Source organism: Electrona antarctica, assembly GCF_951216825.1.
Source record: "Electrona antarctica genome assembly, chromosome: 13".
NCBI lineage: Eukaryota > Metazoa > Chordata > Actinopteri > Myctophiformes > Myctophidae > Electrona > Electrona antarctica.
The window spans coordinates 25,921,463-25,932,027 of record NC_136794.1 but is presented as its reverse complement, the minus strand read 5'-3'; the positions used below and the strand labels follow the sequence as shown (position 1 = coordinate 25,932,027).

The window sequence follows — 10,565 nt, the reverse complement described above, 5'->3', positions numbered from 1 at the left end:
TTGTTTATGTTTAGATTCTCCCTTGCCGTTGCAACATTCCTTTAGTTTACACGCTGACGCTGATCACGACTCTCTGGCTTCGGGAACCTGTTTCAACAACACAAGTACCGAACTTCCAGTTTCAATTCAAAGGTTTGACAGAGCTAAACAGACGCTGATGGCCGACGGGTCGGACAATGATGTTGACGAGGGTCACCAGAGATTTCGACCCAGGACTATTCGACCCGGACCATTCGACCCGCTCTCGACCCGCTTGGACCTGACTTTTCGACCCGGACCGCGAGAGAGAGAGACAGAGAGAGACATAGAGAGAGAGAGAGAGACAGAGACATAATAATAATAATATGTACATTGATTTACCAAACAATTATTGTGTTGGTGTTTTTATTTACCAAACAATTACAAAGCTAATGGAGGCTAATGGAGGCTAAAGGGAGCCACCCACAGAGACACAGAGACACAGGCCATCAACGATCACATTCCTAAGGCTAGCAGCCACCATCCTCATCCCCATAGCAGAGTATGACGTTTTTTGCTAGTGGGGTTTTGTGAATAATCACATGAAGTATAAAAGTATGATATATATAAGAAAAGTTATAGCTATAATGGTAATGCCTTTATTGATTGTATGCTGTGATTTGAATACACTATATTTTGTCGAAATCTCTGGTGACCTACTCTACTACCCTCTAGGGGTTACACCGTTTGTCTGTTTTTATGTTTTGTGTGAGGACTGCGGATGAAAATTAGCATCTTTGCTAATCCCGGTGTATTTACGTTCATGTGACGTTCATTAATATGCTCTGTCCTGTCTAAATAAACAAATAAAGTAAAGTAAAGTAAAGATAATTCGACCCGGTAAAAACGGGTCGAACGGACTCGAATTTGCGGTTGGTCGAATAGTCCTGGGTCGAAATCTCTGGTGACCTTGACGGTCCACCCAGTAGCAGTTTACCACCACCGCTCATCACTGTGTCTGATCTGCCGAGTGCTACGGCTGCAGGTAATATCTAATGAATGAACGAATCCAAGTGCAAACCAACCGTGTATAAATTATAGTCTGTGTCAAAGCAGCTCTGGTCCATAGAGTTAGTGTGAAGGGTATACCCGGGTTCACCAAAGTGCAACTAGAAAGAAAAAAGAAAACGACACTGAATTGAACATGGTGGACCCTGTTGTAAACAAGTGTAATGCTTAATTGGTCGTCCACTCACAGTTAACAGCCTTTGTATTGAGTTTGTGCTTGAAATGTACTGTAATTCTGCAAACTGTTAATACATTTTTCAATCAATCACACAAAAATGTATAGGCCTACAATGACAATAAAAACCACATATGTAGGTCAAGGTCAAGTTTATTCATATGTCCCAAACTGGGCACTTCGTTTTACAGCAGATAGTAAAAGCCCTCAAAGACATTACAAACAGTACAACATACATAACAACAGACATACTTATACATTATCACAAGATACAAATGTTACATTAAATATAAAGTGCAACCAGGGCTAAAGTGCACCAAGTGTAACTACCTCTACCTCCTCCTGCTTCCCTTGTTGATGGCTCAATCAACAATTTGTACCTGTTTGTTTTTGTAACAGGGGTCTTTAACCATTGGCCGTATGGCAGGAATTCATATTCCCGGTATAGGGGGTGAGAGCTGTCTGCTCTGATACATGATGCTTTTCTTAGCACCTGCTCATCATACAAATAACTCAGGGAGCTGAATTTTGCCCCCACAATTTTGCTGGCCCCCTTAACAACCCCGTTAAGGGCATTTTTCTGTCTGACACCAAGGTTACCATACCAGCAAATGGCAGCAAAGGTGAGGACAGACTCAATGAAAGATCTATAAAATAAAATCATAAGTGATTTATCGACCTGAAATTTGGCCAACTTTCTTAGGCAGAAAAGGCGCTGCTGGCCTTTCTTACACACCATTTCAGTGTTGCAGTCGAATTTGAGACGATTGTCTATTATTGTCCCGAGATATTTGTAATTGGTTACAAACTCTACTGACTCGCCATCAATAACACTGCTCTGAGGAGCAGGTGGACATCGACGAAAATCAATAAACATGTCTTTGGTCTTTGTGACGTTGAGTTGTAAAAATGCCTCTTCACACCTAGAAACAAAATCATCCACAACTGGGCCATGGCTGACCTCTCCATCACCCAACAGACTAACAATGACAGAATCATCAGCAAATTTAATAATGTGTCTGTCGGCATATTTACTTCTGCAATCATTTGTGTACAGAATGTATAAGAGTGGGGGTAGTACGCAACCTTGGGGTGAACCGGTGGATGATGTTAATTCACCAGACAGCTTCCCATTCACCCTTACCCTCTGGGTTCTATTTGTGAGGAAATCCAGAACCCAACCAACGATACCAGAGTCTAAGCCAAAGTTTTAGAACAATGAATGCAGGAGAAGCTGCAGTAACACCAGCAGAAATGAAAGCCTGGGTACCGATGCTACACCAGCAATGGCATGACTGGGCTGGGTGTAGCTTAGCAACATATGTGCCCTTTCCCTACGCTCATTCTGTAGCTCCGAGATGAGGTCACACACAGGGCCCCTCCCACCCCGTTCAGAAACTGCGCATGTTTCCACAATTCCACGATTCTTACCTTTTCTAAACAATTAATCAAAAACGTGAAGTGGTGTGAAGGGTTTACACTAATTCAACGTCAACAACGGCAAAGAAAATCCAACTTTAAACGGTTACGAGCGTTACAGCGGTTGGTTTAGTCAGCCGCTTCCATGTTTATCAAGGGATTTGTGCGTGTGCGTGTGCGCGTGCATGTCGAGTGAACTGAAGTCAGTTGGAAATTTTCGACCAGGGGAGGCGCTGGGGAGGCGCTAAAGCTTTTCAACTTCCTTGAAAAACATGCTAAACAACCGCTAGACGCTCGTGTAACCGTTTAAAGTTGGATTTTCTTTGCCGTTGTTGACGTTGAATTAGTGTAAACCCTTCACACCACTTCACGTTTTTGATTAATTGTTTAGAAAAGGTAAGAATTGTGGAAACATGCGCCGTTTCTGAACGGGGTGGGAGGGGCCCTGTGTGTGACCTCATCTCGGAGCTACATAATGAGCGTAGGGAGAGGGCACATATGGGGCTAGGTGTAGCTCTGGTCCATCCTACTATAAATGCGCCACGCCTCTGCGTGCGTGCGTGTGTGCACGGTTGTAATGCACGTAACTCGAGAACCGTTTGACCCATCGACTTCACATTCGACACACGTGTTCCACACCCCCACAGGGAGTGCAGTGCCAGGTATCGAGTCGGTCAGACCCACAGTTATCCAGAACCACCACAAAAGGCTCTGGTCAGGCTCTGCCAGTGGGCCTAATGAGGCCAACTCCTTTCACCTGGGCCAGGCTCTGCCAGTGGGCCTAATAAGGCCAACTCCTTTCACCTGTGCAATTTCCAGCCTCTGCAATTGATTGCCAAGTACACTTTTCAGTTTCCAGTCTTCACACACACATACACAGATCTCCATGTGGGACACCGGCTGACAGTTAAAACGGGTGCTATGGCAATGTATATCATTAGGTTCCCAAGTTGCATCGTTCCCAAGTAGGCCGGTGGCTGACTGCGACGGGCACGTACAGGTCTAGTAGCCCTAATGCTTCTATGATTCTGCAGAATCATAGAAGCATTAGGGCTATGGACCAGAGCTAGGCTGGGTGGGGCTTTTAGGTGTTTCTGTTTTCAGATTTTCTTCCCTAGGCTGTGTGCGTGCATTCATTGGCTGAAATCATTCCATGTGAAACTGGCTAAAGCTTGTAAACATTGAATCTTAGGATATTAAAAGGGGGAAAACACAAGTGTGTTTAAGGGCTAGCTAGGCCATAAGAGTTCAATGTTATTCAGGTGAAAACCTGGAGGAGGGTCTGGGATGTCTTTAACTATGCTGCCATTGCCAATTGTATGATCTCACACACTGCAGTGTTTGTCCTTCTGTTGGCCATTCACAACGGCCTCTGATTAAATAACATATGTTTGGATATTATTACAGCCAATGTCTCCTAACTGCTCCTGTTCACACCAGGCCGTAACCTGAAGGGATGGCTCTTGGAACAATTCAGCGACAAACCTGCAGAGCAAGAAGACATGCGCCTCCACAACGCGGCCTATGTGGGAGACCTGGACACCCTGAGGAGCCTTCTACAAGAAGACTGCTTCAGACAGTGAGGAAGGCAAACTTGTCGTATGAGCATGTCTCTTTAGGCCTCTAATGCAGTGGTTCTCAAAATAGGGTCGGTCCAGGGACCCTCAGGGTTCCTTGGGGTTTTTCCAAAATGGACCATACAATGATATAGGTCTACTTTCGTTATGGATCTTTAAAATGTAAAGACGGGCTGCAATGGCTTTTTGGGGGCATTTTATTTTGAAGTTTCTGTCTGAAACGGAAGGCTGTGTGTTTCTGAACCAATCAGTGTCGCATTCCTTCCGGCTATGGGACGCTCTGCTACATGCGCAACACAATGTTTACAAGTCACAGACAGACCGTCAGCAAAGCTTGTGGCTTATTTCTAACCTATAATGTTTTCAGATACATATTTTAGCGTGGTGATTAAGTTTAAAACGAGTAATACACTGTCTGGATGTGTAGAGTACTAGAGTAGTTCTGTTATTGTAATCAAACCAGCTGTGTTTGGAGGAACGCACAGCGGTGGGAATAAAACAGTTGAATTAAATCAAAATATATTTGTATTCATGCTGGACTCGACATGTCATCACATAGCACGATTTATTTCCTACTAAACTACGCCCCCATCCCTTTGTCATCAGGCGTATCAATGAGAAGTCTGTGTGGTGCTGCGGCTGCCTGCCCTGCACTCCGTTGCGGATTGCCGCCACGGCCGGCCACGCCGCCTGCGTGGCGTTCCTAATTGCCCTGGGTGCCCAGGTGGACCTCGTGGACGTCAAGGGCCAGACGGCACTCTATGTAGCGGTCGTCAACGGCCACATGGACTGCGTCCGGATCCTCCTGGAGGCCGGGGCGGACCCCAACGGCAGCCGGCACCACCGCAGCACCCCGCTCTACCACACGGTGGGCGTGGGGAGACTGGACATCTTGCAGGAACTCATCAGGTGGGGATCAGCCGGCGAACAGAAACCCGTCCACCAGTGACATCATTGATGGGGAATCCAAGATAATGGAAACGGCAGGCTTTCTATTCCTGAAAAGTTGCAATGCGAAAATGGAAGCCATTCTCACGATAATATTCACGATAAAGATATATATATATATATATATATATATATATATATATAAATCTTGTTTACAAAAATTCTGCGAAAACTTTACTTTGAGAACCAATTATATAGTATGAAGATAGGTTGAAAAGTGGTGAAGTGGTCCTATAATATTACTCTAAAAGACCCCAGGTGTGGTTATAACATGCAAATATGTCTTCCCTGTGCATTTTTGGTTTCTTCCTGAAAGCTGAAAGGCTTTGAGTCAAAAGGCCCAATCGAAAAATAAACACCACTTTAGAGACACACTAAAATCAGCCCCTCCCCTTACTATCATTCAACAACAGCTGTGGGCGAGGCTTCATTTCAGGTGGGTGGTGCTGAGGTGAAAACCAGGTATACTCCAGGCTATGGGGTCTCAATGTCTGTGACTTCCTGCACTTTTGATATAAAAACACACAAATGAGAATTTGCCCATTTTGTTTTGGCATCCATTGTTAGGTATGCCCATATGATGACCACGGATATTTAATGAATTGTTGGGTGTGGCCACATAAAAACACAATTTTAACACCTTCTGTAGACTTTTATTAAACCCGCCTGTGCCAGTTGACGAGAATCTCGTCATTCTTTGATTTCTATTAATCTAGAATTAATACTCTTATATTTACTGTATATTAGCCTCCCTTCCATAGAGCTATAAAGGATTTTCGATTTGGACAACAAAAATTGGTTTGCCGCCACGGCGGGGTGGGGGGGGGGGGGGGGGATCACGGCACTCCGTATTTAACACAAGGTGACACCCTCCAGGTTCCACGCAGACGTCGATGTGGACTATCAGCTGGGTCCCCGGCCGCTCTTCAGCGCCCGCACCCTCAACACCCTGCTGGTGTGCCCTCTCTACATCAGCGCTGCCTATCATCACCTCCACTGCTTCAGCCTGCTGCTCCGGGCCGGCGCCCAGCCCGACCACAACTACACGGGGCCCGTCTGCCGTGAGGCCCTGGCGCGAGGCCTGGCCTCCTGTCTGCTCGACGCGGTCCTCCGCCACGGCTGCGAGACGTCCTTCGTCCAGCTCCTGCTGGACCACGGGGCCAACCCGGCCCTGGTACTCTGGGCCGAGACGGGGCTGGCAGAGCCTAACCGGGGAAAGATGGACCCAGAGGCGCTCAGGGTCTTCATGGAGGCTAGGAGTGAGTTATCTGTTGGATTATTGGGTGGGCTTGAGATGCTGGTGTAGTAGTCTTGCTGGTGGGGACAGATACTTTCTTAAAGGGCCACTTCACCCCTTTTGCAACCAGATCTTATTTTAATGATGTTTAGTACACAAGAAACGCTTTCCATAGTGCCTGTGATGTCACAGGCACTGGTCTCACTTCCTTCCTGGACTACATCAAGGAAGTTTAGAGAAGGAAGTGTCATGGTCACGTGACTGGAGCCAAATCTCGCACCGGAAGTTACATGAATACAAAGCAGTAAATGGAGCAAGCTGGCCCAGCTCATAACAAACATTATTTATGAACCATTGAGACCTGTGTCGTATAATCGGTTCAGGCATATAAAAGAAGACATCACAGTTTGTTTTCGAATCACTTGCTTTTCCATGTGCACAGAGTGCACAGTACATCATTTTATTTGAGGATTTAAACTGCAGCAGGTATCGTTTCTGTTCCGGGGGTATCACGAGATTTGGCTGCCAGACAGGAAACGGTGGACAGTCTCACGATACTTGGCACTTTTGCTCTTTAGATACCTCTATAAAATTACACAGTGTACACATCGAAAAGCAACACAGCAGACAATAATGTGTTATATGTCTTCTGTTATTTGCCAGAAGCGATTACTTTACAAAAGATCTCAGTCATTCAGAAATAGTTTGTTCATGAGCTGGTCACTGAGCTCTCACTGACTCCAGTGCATTCTGCCGAACTTCCGGGTATTTTTCTGGTCATAGAGTGCAAATGTAATAATATAATACAAAATATTAAGCCCTATTCATTAAAAAAATAACTGATTTACAGTTACATGTATAGACATAAATAATGCCATCTTATATGAGCATTAGTGAGGATCAATTATATTGAGATACGGTTGAAATGGTCCTTTGGGAAAATTGGGACACATGCTACATAATTGCTGATAACGCTGTCGTCCAAAAACGTCAAATAATGTCTGACAACATATTGATCTGGCTCTAACTCACTGCTTTGTTCAAGGCAGTTGGACAAGACGGTAGCTTCATGTTCACATTTCTATAAACCGTGTTCTTTTGTGCCATGTTTTGAGAAAAGAGTTTAAAAAAAGTTAAAGCTCAATCCCTATGTCTTCCCAGGATGTCCTCAGAGACTGACCCACCTGTGTCGGATCAGGATACGCAGAGCAATGGGCAAGAAGCGTCTGAACCACATGACATCATTACCGCTCCCTGACCCCATCAAGAAGTTCCTGCTCCATCAGAACTGACAGGGTGTGTCCCTCTGCTCATCCTTGGAGTCCGACATCAGATTTCTGCCTGGTCTGACTCAAACCATAAACCTTTCTTTTTGAAGATTTATTTTGGGGCATTTTATGCTTTTATTCAGATAGGAAGGACAGTAAACAGAGGGACAAGAAGGGTGGGAGATGCATTTAAAGTTCAAACCAGGGTCAGACTATAGCCTTACTTATGTGGTATGCGCTCTTACACCACCATAAGCATTACTCTGACCCCCCTGCCATAAAACCTCCTTCGTGTCAACCTAACCATTCTTGATGGATACAGCTTCATGACTACAGCCTGGAAATGCAAATTCTATAAATTGCTAATGTATCTTTCTAGAAGTATCTAGAAGTTGCAAATTCTATGCAACTGAACCGGTGTAGAGTATGTGTATGCAGGTCTTTGCAAATTCTGCTTTCTAATCATCTTATCAGAAGAAGCATTACAATAATATGTAATCGTGTAACCTGGTTATCTTAATAGATTACACTCTTCTCCACCAAATGAGGTTTTTGTGGGGGTGTAACAATTCATTTTAACAGCGATACGAGCGATACTAATGGTCTCTTAGGTCACAATTCTTTCAAAAAAAGAATCTCTCTCCAGGACTGCTTGCCCAGGTATGTCCCAAACCGCCTCCTTAGGTCACAATTTTTTCAACAAACATAACATTTTAAGTTATTTTACTTGTTTATAAAGCTTTAAATGGTCTCTCGCTCCCACCTATCTCCAGGACTGCTTGCCCAGGTATGTCCCAAACCGCCTCCTTAGGTCACAATTTCATGATACATGGTTGACGATACGATACATGGACATGGACGATACATGGACAATATTTGTTCATTATGGTGATACGATTCAATCATTTGAAATCGATACAGTAACTAGCAAATACATCACATTTATAAATAAAGATGTATTATTATGGATATACAATATCCAAATATATCCAATATCCACGATATTTGCTGTTATATCGATTTTTTTAATTGAAGCACTGACTAAAATATATTTACACGATCATTTATGAAAACACCTTATAATATAATTATTATAATAACTTGACCAATAGGAACGGCAGGCTGAAAGTGGAACAATGGCCCCTATATCAGTCAATCCAATATATCAATCTGGGCCTGGCTCTAATTTATAGTTCTATAATCTGAAGCAGAGAAACTGTGGCTCAGTGATACACTTTAACAAGATACTATAACATGTTCTTGCTCTACTGTTGCTCAACTCACACTGACTGCAACAGTACGTTTTATGTAGTCTGTAATCGTTATTATATGCTTCCACTACGAATAAATAAAAGGGTCAAAGTACCCAGGCATTTGTGCTCATTCATTTATAGTATGTTTTGATGGTTGGGCACCCCTGAAATGCATTAAAAGTTAATTTATTTTGAACACTGATTATGTCAAACAGACTGTCCGACTGTGATTGAAGACCCATCATGGCTCAGTATTGAAATGTCAGATATTGAACAATCCCTTTTGTAGCAAAACTGCCACAAAGACGAATCAGTCTGATGAATTGTGACAGTTAAGTGTGGTCATGGTTAAGGACTGAATACCATCTGAAACTTAATTACAGAGAGACAAAGACGATCTCTTCTGGAAAATGAAGTAATTTACTTATAATCATGAATGATATCTAAGATAAATGCAATTCCTATTACCCAGATGCTATGCTATTTATTTCTCAGATGGTTGGCTTCGGTATGAGACTTTTACCAAATCTGTTTTTGGTTCCTTCTGTTTCACTATTTGTGAAAAATATGAATGGCATTTCCTAGATACTTAACTGTATAGTACTGTAAATGTCCATATGCATTGCTTTGTATGTGATCATAAACGTGATCATGTGGCTGAGCATAAATGTGCAAATACTTCTATATCTTGGGCATGTTCTATGTCCATCTGCATAGTGTACATTTACGGATGGTCATTGTAGTAGACTCAGATTGTACTGTTACCTCCACAAAATAGTATAGACCCGTGGTTCTCAAAGCTGTGCCCAAGGCACACAAATGGGCAAAGTGAAAACCTCAAGGCAATATTCAAAGAAATAGCCAATCTACAAGCTCACAATGAGTCACGGTGCATTGAGGTTGTAGATGTGCTGTTCATGAATTTCAATTTCAAAATGTCACCCATACAAAATAGGGATGCTAGTTTTAAAGTGGTTAAAATGTTTTTAAGTATTAATAGAAATAATAGTTATTAGTACCATTTATTTTTTTAAGATGTATTTTTGGACTTTTATGCTTTTATACAGTAGACTGAAAGGGGAGAGAGATGGGCAGTGACACGCATCAAAGGTCGTTGGGATCGGAATTCGAACCTGCGACACGGCTGTCAGGTTGGCATTGCAGCCTAGGGTGCCCGGACACACCATGCCGGTGGCCCGGGCCATAATTCAAGCTTATTCTATAATTATATTAACCTTAATGTGTGGTTGTCATGAAAATCCCACGGCACACCTGGACTTGTTTCACAGCATGCCATTTGGGAACCACTGACTCTCTTAGCCTGGGAAGCATTCCTTTTCGGGTTTACTGTATGATCCGGTCTGGAACGGATGATGTCTTACGTCATGTTGTAGTCACTGTTTTGTAGTCATCAGAACCGGAATAAGAAATACCCCAAATTCCCTGTGATCAAATGCATCATAATTTTAGGGCCTACACAATTAATTCTGGCCTTAATGCGGCCAACAAGTTTCGTCAAGTAATTGGAACGGTTTGTTTGGTGTATCCATATTTTATTCCAACTCTGGCGGGACTAAAAACAATCCGGGGGGACCAAAACAAAGCGACTCAGGAAAAAGCCGGAACCCCCAAACTGGAATAATGGAGGTTTATTTTTCAGTT

At 43.4% G+C, this 10,565-nt stretch overlaps 1 protein-coding gene across 2 annotated transcripts; it reads left to right on the top strand.

Annotated features, from left to right (window-relative positions):
- asb1 (ankyrin repeat and SOCS box containing 1) lies at positions 1-9,482 on the top strand. Of its 2 annotated transcripts, XM_079517909.1 has the most exons (6): positions 1-190; positions 937-1,003; positions 4,061-4,199; positions 4,804-5,106; positions 6,022-6,404; positions 7,544-9,482. In XM_079517909.1, exons 1-6 carry the CDS (start codon positions 158-160, stop codon positions 7,672-7,674), a joined length of 1,056 nt encoding a protein of 351 aa, XP_079374035.1. In that variant the 5' UTR covers positions 1-157; the 3' UTR covers positions 7,675-9,482. The 2 variants fall into 2 exon arrangements, with proteins under 2 accessions (XP_079374035.1, XP_079374036.1); XM_079517910.1 differs by lacking the exons at positions 1-190; positions 937-1,003 and adding an exon at positions 3,482-3,549.
- Positions 9,483-10,565: the final 1,083 nt, after the last annotated feature.